General features: G+C 29.0%; 4 protein-coding genes across 12 annotated transcripts; 3 read left to right on the top strand and 1 right to left on the bottom strand.

The window, feature by feature from the left end:
• Nucleotides 1–480: 480 nt before the first annotated feature.
• On the top strand, nt 481–1,674 carry RpL35A (ribosomal protein L35A). Its single transcript, XM_035081744.1, has 4 exons — nt 481–528; nt 967–1,235; nt 1,326–1,481; nt 1,601–1,674. Exons 2-4 carry the CDS (start codon nt 969–971, stop codon nt 1,622–1,624), a joined length of 447 nt encoding a protein of 148 aa, XP_034937635.1. The 5' UTR covers nt 481–528; nt 967–968; the 3' UTR covers nt 1,625–1,674.
• A 657-nt stretch (nt 1,675–2,331) lies between these two features.
• On the top strand, nt 2,332–4,341 carry Sil1 (Sil1 nucleotide exchange factor). Of its 5 annotated transcripts, none has more exons than XM_035081356.1 (5): nt 2,332–2,386; nt 2,659–2,731; nt 2,841–3,112; nt 3,193–3,452; nt 3,542–4,341. In XM_035081356.1, the coding sequence occupies exons 1-5, from the start codon at nt 2,384–2,386 to the stop codon at nt 4,296–4,298; spliced, it is 1,365 nt and encodes a 454-aa protein (XP_034937247.1). In that variant the 5' UTR covers nt 2,332–2,383; the 3' UTR covers nt 4,299–4,341. The 5 variants fall into 5 exon arrangements, with proteins under 5 accessions (XP_034937247.1, XP_034937255.1, XP_034937223.1 ...); XM_035081364.1 differs by having other exon boundaries at nt 2,372–2,386; nt 2,662–2,731; XM_035081332.1 differs by lacking the exon at nt 2,332–2,386 and adding an exon at nt 2,392–2,451.
• Nucleotides 4,342–4,435: 94 nt separating this feature from the next.
• Nucleotides 4,436–9,611, bottom strand: Zip99C (Zinc transporter Zip99C). The gene is made up of 4 exons (XM_035081375.1): nt 8,605–9,611; nt 7,133–7,243; nt 5,683–6,495; nt 4,436–5,610 (listed from the first exon to the last, which is right to left on the bottom strand). Exons 1-4 carry the CDS (start codon nt 8,825–8,827, stop codon nt 5,435–5,437), a joined length of 1,323 nt encoding a protein of 440 aa, XP_034937266.1. The 5' UTR covers nt 8,828–9,611; the 3' UTR covers nt 4,436–5,434.
• Nucleotides 9,612–10,907: 1,296 nt separating this feature from the next.
• FipoQ (F-box/LRR-repeat protein FipoQ) lies at nt 10,908–15,396 on the top strand. Of its 5 annotated transcripts, XM_035081862.1 has the most exons (8): nt 11,064–11,080; nt 11,727–11,944; nt 13,339–13,538; nt 13,598–13,872; nt 14,000–14,266; nt 14,349–14,718; nt 14,792–14,995; nt 15,165–15,396. In XM_035081862.1, the coding sequence occupies exons 2-8, from the start codon at nt 11,852–11,854 to the stop codon at nt 15,298–15,300; spliced, it is 1,545 nt and encodes a 514-aa protein (XP_034937753.1). In that variant the 5' UTR covers nt 11,064–11,080; nt 11,727–11,851; the 3' UTR covers nt 15,301–15,396. The 5 variants fall into 5 exon arrangements, with proteins under 5 accessions (XP_034937726.1, XP_034937753.1, XP_034937743.1 ...); XM_035081835.1 differs by lacking the exon at nt 11,727–11,944 and having other exon boundaries at nt 10,908–11,080; XM_035081852.1 differs by lacking the exon at nt 11,064–11,080 and having other exon boundaries at nt 11,291–11,944.
• Nucleotides 15,397–15,494: the final 98 nt, after the last annotated feature.

The following is a 15,494-nucleotide window of genomic DNA, read 5'->3' as shown; positions in this document are numbered from 1 at the left end:
GATATAATTTATAAACAAATGATTAATAAATATAATAATAAATGGCAATAAATTCGCAATAACTATCTGAAAATTAGTATATTCACTTACCTAGCTGCAATTATCCCTTCTCTTAGATTTCGAAGTAAAGAAGTTGAAGTTCTCGATGCACTGAAATAGAGAAACAAAAATAAATATAAAAATTTAGTCGTCATCTAACACTATATTGGGATTATATAATAGACATATTTCAAAAGCGATCTTGTTAATTACCTGTACACTTTAATATGGACATTTAATCATTTACAAGATAATTAACATGTCAATAAAATAAAGAATTATATAATAATCACGATTAATTAATAATTAGAATGCTAATTTTATAAAATGACTCAAATTGATAAACATGGGATTGTGTTTCTATTTTTATCGACGATCGATTTAGAGTAAAAAAAAATTCCTTCATTATCTATAGATTTTTAACTCATATGGTTACCTATAGAGGGATCACGTGGTTTTTGTTCCTTTCATAATCTCGATAAAGAAACGGTATGTGATACAGAAAAACATTGCTGTTTTTAATTTAAAAAACACTGTAAAATAAGTATAAAAGTGAAAAATAAGAATACACAATAATTATGTGATTGTTATTTTATTCAGTTCTGTCGCTAATAAATAATAATATCAGAATTTAAGCTTCGATTCGATTGGATTACCGCCGAGTGTCATATGATCTTAACCCTATTCATAATCAAATATCTATGAACAGAGTTTTTTTTAAACATAATTGAATGATTTAACAATTATTGTCTAAAATAGTTCAAATTATTTGTGAACTACCGTTTCACTAATTAAATTATTTCTGTTTTTATTCAATATCAACATGGTTAACACCATAACCTCAAAATTGTTCACTTGTTATACTACCATCAGACATATTACTGTCATTAATAAATTCAATTTTATAATAAATCATTTATATTGTAGAGATGGCGGACACGGCATCTGCAACTAAAAGTAAAGCCAAGGCTGCGCCAAAAGAAAAAAAGCCTAAAGAAAAACCAACAGAAGCAGTACCGTTGAAAAAGAGGCCTTTTAAAAGACATGGAAGACTCTATGCTAAAGCTATTTTCACTGGTTACAAAAGAGGATTAAGGAATCAACATGAACATACTGCCCTTCTCAAAGTAGAAGGAGCTAGATTGAAAAAAGATTCAGAATTTTACGTTGGCAAACGATGTGTTTATGTTTACAAGGTATTCTATGATTTAGTAAATCAATTTTCTAATTTGATTCATCGTAAAAATTCTAATTTTCAACTAAACACGAAAATATCTGATTTCTAGGCAAAGAACCGAACTCCAGTTCCCGGTAAAAATAAGAAATCTAAAGTCAGAGCAATCTGGGGTAAGATAACACGTCCTCATGGTACAAGTGGTTCTGTACGTGCTAAGTTTAAACGTAATTTACCTGCCAAAGCTATGGGACACCGCATCAGAATTGTAAGTATAAATTAAAAAATTATTTCTCTATAAAATGAAAAACAATGAAATTTAAAATTCATTATGTTGTAAAGTATTCTTCATATCAATAATTTATAAATAACTCGCTTTTGTTTCAGATGTTATACCCCAGCCGAATCTAAAGAAGACTTTTTATGAGTTAAAACATGAATAAATATCATTATGATACAAATCAACTGAGTTTTGTCTTAATGAATAAATCCTTACAATTAATGAACATTAAATAAATACGAATGTTAAATATCTAATTTTGAATACTCTAAAAATTTGATTAAATTTTTTATTGATACAATACGCCTGAATTAATTCATGTTCTATTTTATTATCTACTTATTCATGATAATAAATACATTTTAACCATAACCATTATTTTTGATATTATGTACGTACTTACTTGTTATAGTCATTCTTTCCATTCGTTTGAGAAATAAAAATTTTACTGAACAAAGTTGTTAAAGTATCGGATTTGTAAAACTAAGTACGCGGAAATAGTTGTTTATACTTTTGTACTAATATAGGTATACTTAATTACATTCGTGATAGTCATTTAAAAATTCATAGAAACACAAATAACTGGAGATTTTAATAATTAAAACATTCATTCTGATGTTCGAACCCATCGTTGAGCTATTTACGTAGTTTTTAACAAAGAAAAGACAACGTTTCTCTTCTCTGGTTTTCAAAAGTTTTGAAGCACTGAAGGAATATGATGCGCCATTTTTGACAGTTGTGAAGCGCGAAAAATTTTACCAGTTGTTGAGTAATAACGGAAATGAATAATAATTAGTGAACCATCTAGAAGATGGCATGACAGTAAAATTCTCAATATTGATATCGCTGAGCGTATAAGTCAGTAACACGTGGCCATTATACGCACAAAAATGGTAAATTCATGTTGTGTATCGTTTTCGTTACTTCAATTTATCTTCGTCTTCGTTGTTTCTATCATGTTAGTCAGAAAAAAACGTATTAATAACGTTGACCTGTCTATGTTATTTGATTGAGAATTCTGTTATTGTTTTCTATAACATTAATACGTTCAATTATTATAAACAGAATTTATGTGATTGCGACTGAAAATTACTCCAAATTGTATATTATTAATATGTATTGTTTTAATTTATTTCTCGTTTGTTTTTTTATTTATTCTTATCAGCAGCTTTTAGTATATGCAGATAAAAATGAAAGTGAGTTCGTACCAACACACGAATGGCAATCGGTAAAGAAAGGTAAATTCCTTTTTGTAATAAAAATAAATTTAAAAAACGTCAATAACTGAACTTCAGAAATAAGAAAGACTATATAAATAGACTAGATTTTAATAGCTGCATTTTTTAGGCCAGCCAATTCCAAAAGGCCTTCATGTCAGACATAATTTTCAAACAGGATTAACAGAAGCTAAATTATTGGATAAAGATGATAAAGTGGAAGAGAAAGCTGATGATCAGAAGCAGAAATCATTGACACTTCATTCAGAAGCATCAGTAGATAATGAAAATGACTTACAAAGTGATAATATGCCTAGTGTGAATAGAATTAAATTATCTCTTGAAAATTTAAAGGCTCGTTTAAAGAAAATCAAGTTTGAGACAAATGAAGTTTCACAAAATGTAATTTTCTACTTAATTTGTTTTTTTGTTATAAAAGTCGTTATATTAAATTAATCAAGAAAAAATATAATTCATTTTAGGAAAAGAATCCTGAAGATGTTAAAAAAAAATTCAGGAGCTACAATGATTTACGAGAAGAATTCAAAGCTCTTGAAATGAATATAACTACTGACTCCGAAATAATTTTGAATCTCTTCGAAAGGTTCCAACCCTATACAAAGGCACTAACATCAGGAACACTTCAAAATTCACAAATTGAAAATATTATGCAAATATTCAATGATTTGGAATTTTTGCTACATCAAATAGACAATGCTCAATTGTTCGCAGATCTAGGAGGGTAAGAATAGAATAATTCAGAATAACAAACGACTTTTAGACATTAAAATATATTTCGTATTAAATTCTTGTTTTTCTTAATTTTTTTAGAATGTCAATAATAATATCTCCATGTTTAAATACAACTAATGATAATGTCAAAATTGAAGCATTACGAATTTTGGGTACTGCTGTTCAGTCCAATCCAAATGTCCAGTCAAAAGCTCTCAATAATGATTTAATACCAAAGGTTTTACATCTGCTAACAACAAGTAACAAAGCAACACTTCGTTCAAGATGCTTATTTGCTTTGAGTGCGCTTTTGCGGCAATTTCCAACTTCTCAAAAAGTTTTTATTGATCACGGAGGACTAGAGATATTTGGAAAAATATTGGAAAATGGTCAGTTGCAGACTCAATTGAGAATCATGCAATTGATCACAGACTTAGCTATAGAAAGAGAAAATATAAATAAGACTGAAGATGAAAGACTCCGGCTGATGAAAATCCGAGAGTATAGAAAAACGAATTTTGAGGAAAAATTAATAGAACATAAATACTGTAAATACTTGGCAAGTATTTTAAGGCAAAATTTTCAACAAAATATTGCTGTGAATTCTCTCATGGAAATAAGTGATTTTTTTGAAGTGATAATGGATAATATGTTAGCTTTAAGTTCTACTTGTAAAAGTGAGTATCGTAAGGAAGAGAATGGCTTGTTCTTGGTACTAAATGAAATCCGAGATTACTATGATAAAATGAAGGCTGCTGAACTGATAAAGGAAGTAGAAATGTTTAAACATATACTAGAAAAGATATCATCATTACAAAAGCTTACCTTCGACAGTGATACACATGACGAATTGTAATGGAGTATAACTAAACCAAAAATATATATTTATTAAAAATAAATAAGCAAATAATTACTTTTTTTATTTTATTGAAATTTTATAGCTCTATACATAAACTAAAGATAAAATAATAAAAATATTCAATATACGACTTATTATAATAATATAGTATTTATTATATTAGTACGTTTTCGTTCGTACCTGTGTCAATTGACTTAATTGAGTATATCATACATTTTATTTACAAATCAGTTTTACAACCGTAGATATATATGTTGACTTTATATTCTAATTAATAACATTTTAGTGAAAAATGAAATTTATAAATTGGGTACGTTATCAAGATGAAGTTGATTATTTTTACTATAATACAAAATGTAATTTATTCTTTTTTTTTAGAATATTCATACTTGTATATATACAGAAACATTTTACAACACTCATACAAATCATCTTCCTTATGTATTATCAAGAATGCAGTCCAATAATACTTTCGATAAACCTGTTATCTTATTAAATTGGACTTTACTAGCTACTATAAAAAATTATCGGAAAAATAAACACTTGCTTCTGAACCTAATTAATTGATAAAAATAGTATTTATCTTAGAATAGAAAAAATATAAGGAAGAGAGCATTTATATCTTTTTCAAAACGGACTATGACTTGTAGAGTGTTTATAACCATTTCAGCACTATAATTGCTGGTTCAATCTTAATATAAACTATGTAAATATCTAACAATTTGATGCAAAGACTAAAAAAATTAACTTGGAAAATAAATCACGATTTTTTTTTTACATAAATATCGTTACTCTATATTTTTGTTGTTCAATATAAACAATTACTAAATTGTTTTGTTTTTCATAAAAAAAAAACTAGAAAATACAAAAATTATAAATATTTTTATTAAAATATTTTAGATTTTAAGATTATAATTCTGTTTGTCGTTATCACGAAAATAACTATGAAAAACTTTGTTCAAAGTCAATCAAGAAGACAAACAAGAGACTTAAACCTAACTCTATTTTCCAAGTAACATGTAGCTAATCAGTCATATTTTTATTCACTGTTTTTCAAATTTTTAACTCTTATTATATTTGCATTATTTAAAGTGATATCAAACTTTGCACCGAGTAATACTAAAATATTTTTTTCAATCACAAATTAACGTCAAAATGGCCATTACAGTAATACCACTGAGAAGTGCGCCTAACTGTTTTATTGATTCTTTGGGGTTAGATTCTTTGAGCAATTCTGGTAAAATAGTTACTAATCCAATATGCAGAAACCCTCCAGCAGTAAATGGTAAAATCCAACTTGTACGAGACTCTGAAAAAATATTTAAATTTAGTTTCAATTAGACACATTATTGTTTAACAAAATGCGCATTTATTTACATACCAACTCCACTTCCTGAGCATAACACAGCAATAAGAGCTCCAAAAATTCCACCTGACGCAGTTAAAAGTTGTGCACGAGCAGCATCCCACCTATTGAAGCCACTTTTCAAAAGAATTGCAAAGTCTCCAACTTCATGAGGTATTTCGTGAATCAAAATTGCAAATGTTGTAAGAGCACCAAGTCTGAATGATACTAGGAAAGATCCGCCTACTGCTAGCCCATGAGTAAAGTTATCTATGCAATTGGCCAGAAGATTTAAATAACCACTGATATGTTTTGGTTTCGCTGGGATTTTTCCATTAGCTGGTTTCCTAGCAACTTGTCCTTTTAGAATCAAAATCGGCAGACTGCTTACTTTTTTCATAGGTGAATTTATAACATTGTTTTTTTGAGAAACTGAACCATTCGCTCTCATAACACTAAATGACTGATTTTTTTCCATTTCTCCTCCATTATATAGTTCTTCATCAACACTAGATATAAAACCATTCTTGGTTGGACTTGTAGGTATAGAAGTACTTATGTAATTGATCTTATTAGTACGGTTTAACTCCAAATTCATAGATAATTTTTCAATATTCTTGACCTTTTTATCTATCGATAAGGAATTATTGTTTTCAAGTTCATTGTGAGCGTGATTATTCAAAAATGCTTCTATTCTTTGTTTGCTGACTTTTTCACCTCCTTCGTATTGACTACAATCCTCTCCACTTTCATTACTGTCGATAAATAATTTTTCTGCGATAATGAATACTAAGAAGCCAGTAAGAACCCACATACCACAAAGCATTGATGGGTGTCCTTTTCTTGATGCTAAAAAAGAAATAAAAACGTTTCATCACCAGGAAATACGATTATCAATATTATAAGTTATTTAAGAGTTTAGTTAGTAAAGTAAAAATAAAAGAGGTTCTTTGACACTTGATAACCTTATGATTAACAAGAAAATTATTAGTATTATTTTTTTTCCTAGTCATTTATAAGAACTTGATTCTTTGATTTTTTTTACTATTGTGTTAGAATAAATGGTGTATAAAAAAATGAACAACAATTAAAGAACAATAGATTAAAATAATAAAATAGTTGAATTACTCAGAATTTAAAATTATACAAATAGAAATCAGAATTAATTGAAAGAGCAATACATTCGCTACTACACTTGCAAATGTTTTCTAATCTAATTCAAAGTTCACAGCATTAACCATCCTAAATATATTAGAATTTGTTTTTAAAAAAAGCTGTTTTAATAAAAAATTTTTTGCTGTTATTCATTTAATTTCCAGATATTCCATTCGCTGTAGTAATTAATCATAGGCCATAGTCATCATTGAATATCTATCTTATTATGATTAATCACTGCACTTTGTCACTCTTTATCAATTATTATATTTAATTCTTATTATTCTTGAAAAAGTAGTTATTTAATTCTGTACATAATAGCTATTCTTACTAATATTAAGTGTTCGATTGGACCAAGCTTCTGGGAGAAGATGCAAAAAGACATCACCCAGAAGTCCACCAACTGCGAAGCTTAGTAACAATTTTAATGTTTTAGCACCAGCTGCAACAAATTTTCAACATTTTTATTCATCTTTTTTATTTATCATGTTATGCTTATACATAATGATAAATGCATGTATTGTTAACAAGTTAGTATGACTTTATTTATCATGGAGATTTCATCATTGAATCACATGAATAGATAGGAAATAAAGCATCTGTTAAATGTCAAATAGAGTATAGAATAATTATTCAAGCCTGATGCAATGTAGAATCTTGCATCAGAAATTTTTTGCTTAAAATATTCAACACTTTTCCTTATTTACTATAAACATTGAGATTCTCAGAATAACGGCTTTTTTTATTTACAAAGTTCTCAATTGCATTCTTAATATTTCTTCAATGGCATCTACTATGATAACCATGATCCAGAAATAAGAACTTTTATCTATTTTTAAAAAAAAAAGTAGATTAATGGTTCATTTAATAAGGTTAGATTATTTAGTTCAATAAGTGTTATCAACTATCGGCTAATTATTAAAAACCAAAACAATATTTTTTACTATTTATTTTTGTTATTATTATCCAAGGTTAATTATATCTACACATATATTTATAATTTGCGCGAAAGTTCGCAATAGTTGACTGATAAATGAAAATAGATCAGAATCGTGGCAGTAAAAATATAAATTAGAACACATTATATTCATTTAACAAGAATGAATTGTAATAATGCAATAGCTATGAATTTATCTTTTGCGCAGCAGAGCGGAAAAGATAGTATTCATGAATTACTGCTCTGTGCCAGGAGTTAGTTCACATACGCATCTTTCAAACAAAGAAAAAAATATAAATAAAAAAAGCATCATCAATTACTTCAATCAATGACAGTGACAATTTAATTCCACCTTCTGTCTCAATTAAGAATTATCAATATTAAATCACCTTTAAATACATATGATTTGTTGACGTAAAATTGTCAATCCATTAAACTGTATTATAAAAATATTTTCTCTAAGTATAACGAAAAGCAAGATAAAACAATTCATTTTTATCGTACTACAAAAGGATTAATATTTGATCATTAATTTAAAAATGCATCTTTCAATGTCGTTTTATTTAGTAGATAATTAAGACTACTTTAGTGTCACAATATCATTAAGCTATCATTTTGATGTTTGGCAACATTATTATCATCAGTATCAATAGAATATTGTTGTTTTGACAGAATTGAAAATAATTAATCACAATGTAGAATTCAGTCACAACACTGACCTTACACAAAACACTTGTTTTAATGAATTCATAAATGAATAGTAATGATGATGAGTATAAATTATATGAACAATGGACAGTATTTTACCGTTGAAAAATGGGATGATATTGATTGTTTAATAATTTGCAAAATTAGTTTATAAATACCTCCATGCTTCAAGTTGGCCCCTTCTTCAATAGGGATCACGAATAGTGGAAGTACACCAGAAAGACCAACCATAGTACTTCCTAGAATGGAAAATATCCATGGCTGGTATTCAAAATAATCAACAACATTGTCCCACGATGACCACATTTCGTTTGTTATCATATCATAGAAAAACTCCATGCTGGTAACATTATCGTCACATTCATTCATTGTCGTTGTCATGGGATTTCCTCTCAAACCCTTTGATGTTCTTTTATTAATTAATATAAGCCTTTATATGAAGAATCACTTTGTTCCGCTCTTTATTTCTGCTGTGTCACACTGTTATATTAATTTTCAGACTGCTGTTACACGCTCAGAGAAACTGAAGTGTTTTTGTGCAAGATTCACTTTCTCTGGTTAGATATTGAGTAGGTTAAAGTATCTAATATTGTTCACAAATCAACAAATGATTCATATGCTATTAAACGTGCAGTTGAGATTATTTATGTCCAAAAATCAATCTTTTTGCGTTCATAAAACCTGACGGCCTTGACGTCGTTACAAGTTGAATATTTAGATGAGTTTTTTAGGATATCCATATACACAGATTCAAAATAAATAGTGCAAATTATTTTCATAAGTAAACGACCGTTGCTCCCGGCATTTAGTACAAGAACCACAAGTGACGATTATTGTTCAACGACAACACTTGGGCGACCGACTAGCCTACACTGAGGACTGAGTACGGTACGCAAAGTTAAAACATTGATAGACTGATTGGAGCAAAGATCTCTTCTCTATTATTTCATTACGCCTTTCATAAGAGATTGTAACAATTCAAGTTTACTGACCGATTGTTTGGTCAGCTTCTACGGAAATCAATAATTACACACGTTTATGAAATTAAGTGACAGCATACACCACATCTAGTGCTACTTTCAATAACTCAAGAAACACTACTGATGCATTACATCAACACATACTTTTATGAGCAACTGCAGTCACGGCGCAGCTGCGCTGAATAATTGCGCAGAAAATAACTACTTGCAAAACTAAAAGAAAATAAAAAAAAGATGCGTAGTCAGTAGTAACGAAGATGGAGAAATTTGATAAAAAGCCATCAGTGTGAGATAGAAAGCATGGCGGGCGCATGTGTACAAAGATTCATAGAGGCGCTAGTGTAGAATATTTCAAATCATCTCATGTTGATTGTTTGAAAAACTTCAACAAAAAATTATTAATTGGCTTTTAATTGAAAAAAAATTGATAGATTGAGCAGAGATGTCTTAAAAACTAGTAAGATTATATTTTTTTACCGTCTATTGATATAGTTCATTGAGAATTAATTTTTTTATCTGTCGTTTATCTGATAAGCTTAGATAAAATTTTTATCAGTATCACGTTAATTATTAATGTACGATTTGCAAGCGATTATGCTTTTCCTTGTCTGCTAATAAAACTTGGTACAAATGAACTTGATAAAAATAATTGACCGATAGTTGGTAAATTTATTAAAGAGGAATATCAATTGATTATTGTTGCGACGAATATTTGCTATTCACAACACATTTGTGTACATCCACTGTATAAATAACTGAAGGCCATCGAATCAATTTTTATTGGGAATTATTACCAATTGATTCCGTGAATTTAATTCAATCATGCATAAACGACATTAATATGTCACGCTTTTGGCAGAATGACAGCTAAACCTTCATCTATGTCAAGGTACTCTTGAACCCGGTAAACTTAAATTAATTTATCATAATTTTTAACAAAAACAAGTTGTTTGTTATTAATTGAAAATAAAAATAAAAAATTTTTTTGCACATCTTTAGGATTGCTGAACTAATTGGACTGGATTTTGATGGTAAAATTATGTCATCCTATTATGAATGAACTGTTGAACAATGGTATAACTGAAACTATAGTACCACCCACGTCTAAGAAAAGATGTATAACACTACCGCACTCCAGTAGCTTTATTTATAGAATACTCGAAAACTAAACTTATTTCAGCGCATTTTTTACTTCAGTACGACGAAGAATCATCGTAGGGTTCACATTTAGAGCATAGTTTTTTTTGTTCATTTTAGTAAAGTAAACGTTTTATCAAACTTCCTGGTGTTCTTCTGAAAAATGAAAAAAACTTCTCTCATAATTATTTAACGAAAATTCTGTAAAAATAAACTAATTAAAGAATCCGGGTCTTTAGTAAATTAGAAGAAAATTCAAAAATAATGTGGATAAAATTACAACAATAATTTTCTATTTATAAAATATGTTAAATATTAAATTCAATTAATTTCATAATTTTCTAATCTTAGTATAGAATAATTAAAAAATAATTAAATATCATTTTTTATAAATTTTGTAACAATGGATCTTCGACGGATGTCAAATTGGAACATATTGAGTGTAGAAACTGCACTTCAACAGTTAAATTATCAAGATAATGGTGATGGTGTCATAAGATTTCCATTTAGTAATACAGTAAGTTGTTTTAAAAAAATTCTAATTTGTCAAAATATTTTTATTAATAACTTTCGTCGAGGGTTAGTTATTCATAATTGGCTAAAGAACCCATAATAAGTACTGACATCAGTGCATCAGAAAATGTCGATAAGGTTTGCCTATTTTGGTTTGCTGTCTGTCAAGTATTTGTAACTAATTAAAGACGAGTCAGTAGCTAACGTTGCTCAGTTAAAAACGGTCCAGTACTTTCGAACAAAGAAGTCCGTCCAATTCAGTCTTTAAAAAAAAATTTATTGCTTTAAATTGAGTTGATTAATAAAATTTTATAAGCCTGAAATAAAATTATACAATAGTGATATGATAACATAACAGAGATGATAAAAACTAATGCTAGAATGAAGATTTTAATCAAAATTCGAGATGATGAACTTAATGAAGAGTTGTAAAAAGTTATCTTATAAGAATAATCATCGAGCATTTATTTGTTGAGAAATAATCAACTAGAACATTGAAAAAAATAAATAAAAATAGAAATTTCCCGGACGAGAGTGAGAACTGATCAGTAGCTTTTTTCTGAAATAAATATAAAATAGTTTTTATCTAGTGACGTAGTTTATAGCGGGGATTTCAACGATTTACTTAACTAAATTTCCTAATTTTGCAGCTTGAGTAATTTAAGCTAATCTAAGGAAAGTGTTTCTTATCTTAATAAAGTGAAACGGATGTAAAAGTTTGTGCTGTATTGTAAGCAATAGTGATTGAATTTTATACACTTGATTTATCATCAATATGAGTGTTTGGAATCAATTGAATGTTGAACATGCCACTACTGCCATATCCAGAGATGACATTAGGATTAGCACTCGTTCAAGACATTTTGCGGTAATTTTTTTTTTACTTTTTTGTTATTGTTTTTAAATATTTGTTCGTTCTTTAGAATTTTTATAATCAAAAATTCCAATGTTTTCGTCATAAGACATTTTAATAAGCACGTGGATCAAGTATATTATATCTTGGAGTATAATTATCTAAATTATACAAATATAAAAGAAAAAGACAGATTCCTTTCCAGGATAAAAATGTCTGTGTAATTACAATTCTCGTTTAATTTCTAAAAGTTAATGATGATAATGTTTTTATTAGTTGTCTACTTTTATTTACTTCTTTAAAATATCTTGAATGTTCCTTTGTTAGAGAATTTATTAATTAATATCTCTAAAGCTTATTCAAACTCATGATAGTAAAAATAATCTGTGTCATAAAAATAAGTAATAAAATCAATTTATCTCTTCTAAAAAAGTTTGCATTTCACTTATTGTTTAAATTATTAGATTCATTAGTTACGTCTCAGTGAAAAGAGAGTCGTGATTTTGGCATGATTCATGATTTGGCATTGAGAATATGCGAGCTGTATTGTGCATTGAAATCAACATTTTGAGAATCATAGCCTTTTAAAATTTTCACTGGTCATGCGATAAATATAACATAAACATTCAATCAATCAATTAAATTAATTAACAAACTAATTTTTTTTTTAACTTCATAAAATTAATTAAGTCTAATCACGATTGATCATGTTGATGATTTATAATGAAATTTTAATTTGTATTAACATAACTATGATGAAGTATTTTTTGATAGTCTGACACAACGCAACGTCACCTACTTTGACATCTGAATCAACGAGTTGTTTGTAAAAAATAAATCAGTACGATTATGCGAATTTTGCGGGTACCTAGATACATCCCGTGGAGGTTTAAAATTAAGTTTACCAACGACTTTGTGCATGTATATTTAGGCCGTGCGTTTGCGCAATCCTATTAACCGCCGAGTAGAAACTTGTCGGATTCCTTCGAATATTGCAGTGAACACGTTTCCTTAACGTGGTAGTAATTTATTAAAAATTATCCATTTAATTTCAACCATAAATCAATAGTTAATGCGTGAAAGTAATTTTTTCCAAGCACCAATTTAACATTTCTCCTTGGATTAATTTGCTGAAAAAAAGTATTCAAAAATGGATCTGGGTGGTGTTGATGTTTGGGGACAAATTGCGTTGGAGACATCACAAATGTACGTTGAAGAAGGTGGTGTCATTAAAAGTAGATTTGCAAGCACTGTAAGTTTTTTCAAGTGCTTCTTGAAAGTCATTGTTATAAACTTGATTCTGCAGTCTGAAACACATAAATAAATATTTAAAAAAAACTCAATAAGTATATTGTTTTATCCTAGCTTATTTTCAATATCAACTCTAATCTGTCATTGAAACTTTTCAGACAATTGAAAAACTACCAGATAAAGTGATCCTTAATATCTTCAGTTATTTATCACACCGTGAAATCTGTTGTCTTGCTCGTGTCTGCAAGCGCTGGCGCCAAATAGCTTATGACACAAAGTTGTGGAAACATGTATCACTGCGGCCAGAGATCAGTGGACTTCATGTCAATTCTCTGGAAATGCTTCTACAGTTGATAAGGTACAATCACCAAATAAAAAATTGTTATGCAATGTGATTAAATAAATGAATGATTACAGTGTACGATTTGGACCATCATTGAGATACATTGAACTGCCAATTGAACTCATTACTCACACAGTACTTCATGAATTAGCAAACAAATGCCCTAATTTAACTCACATGTTGCTGGATTTCTCCACTGCCATGCAGCTTCACGATTTTTCAGAAATGCAGGCATTTCCTACGAAGCTTAAATACATGTGCATTTGTTTGTCAGAAGTCATATTCATGGAAGGCTTCATGAGGAAAATCTACAACTTCATTAATGGATTGGAAATTCTTCATTTAATAGGTAAACTAAAATCAATATTTTTTACTCTTGACTTTGATAGAAATATATCTATCGAATCACTGTATTATAATAGATATAATGTTGTTGAATATTTAAATTATTCTAAAGTTATTTATGCTTATTATAGGAACATATGAAAAAGTGGAAGAAGAAGAGGAAGAAATTTATGAAGTAATAAATGTCCATAAATTAAAATCAGCAACACCTAATCTTCGTGTAATTAATTTATACGGAATAAACTTTGTTGATGATTCCCACATCGATGCATTCTCATCAAATTGTATACAACTTGAGTGTTTGGCAGTGAATTTTTGTTCCAAAGTAACTGGATCAACCATGAAGACACTCTTCCAAAGAAGTAGACGGCTCAAGTGTCTCTTGATGCAAGGAACCAGTAAGAAACAAAGACAGATTAATTATAAAAAAAATTATAAAAGCTTTAATACAATCACAGGACTTGGAAGTGTAACTTTCAGACCTTCAAAGCGAGTACGTGATGCAGGTTGAGTGGGAAAAATCAAGCATCCAGGAAATAGACATCACAGCTACGGACTTATCAACGGAATGTTTGATTGACATGTTGACAAGAATTCCAAGCCTGAGGTTTTTAAGTGCTGGTCAATTAAACGGATTCAATGATAGCGTTCTTAAGGCATGGGCTGATGCAGGGAATCCAAGGAATTTAATTGCGTTGGATATTGATAGATCGGACAACATCACGGATGATGGACTTCACAAGTTTCTTTCACGTTATGGACATCAACTATGGGGGATCGTTTTATCAGGAATGCCACATATTACTGATCAACTCTGGCAGAGTGTTTTGCCCATTATGACCAATGCGAAGTGAGTAAAAAAAATTCTACCATTACTCTCATACTAATCATGAATGTAAAATAAATTTCAAATCAAATAATAGGATTCTAGTCATGGGAACACAAGAAAGACTTGGAGTAAATATTCATGTCGATCAACTGATGGATGGCATAGGTAATAATTGTCCAAACTTAGAACGTCTAGAATTACGATGGGACCCTGAAAATTTGCGATTTTCTGATAAGAGTCAGAAAGCTATCGATGTTCTTCGAGTTAAATGTGTGAAACTTAGGTGCCTTGTTCTAAGGTAATGAAAAATTGATGAGTTTTATTAAATAAATTAGACATTGTTAATCAAAACATTTAGAGTACCTTTCATTGGAAAACTCTTTTTCTGATCCAATAATGTTTTCACAAACAATGTCTAATGACATTATGCCAATTAGAAATACTAATTACTAAAGTGCTAATTACAGCGATGGCAGATATTATGAAGTTGTAAAGGCAAACTTTGAACGTGCCGACAGAACGACTGTGGTACGTACAACGACATGTTGCAGAGTCAGTAACTACTACCTGTTGCAGAACTACAAAGACTTAATCTTTAATTAAATTAAATGTTCTCTCTCAAATCTTACCCAATCGAGTGCCAATCAATGATAATCAATGTATTAATAATTATTAATTAAAAAAAAACATTTAAAAAAATTAAGATTGTTGTGGAATGAGACCTCTAATCCTTTCAGACAATGGAGCCTTCTTCTTCATCCTGATATTACAATTTTTAAACTGTTTAGTAAAATATG

Source organism: Chelonus insularis, unplaced genomic scaffold, assembly GCF_013357705.1.
Source record: "Chelonus insularis isolate UGA/USDA-ARS -01 unplaced genomic scaffold, ASM1335770v1 contig_121_pilon, whole genome shotgun sequence".
NCBI classification, from domain to species: Eukaryota; Metazoa; Arthropoda; class Insecta; order Hymenoptera; family Braconidae; genus Chelonus; species Chelonus insularis.
Note: the sequence above shows the minus strand (reverse complement) of the source record. Positions and strands in the feature narration are given on the sequence as shown.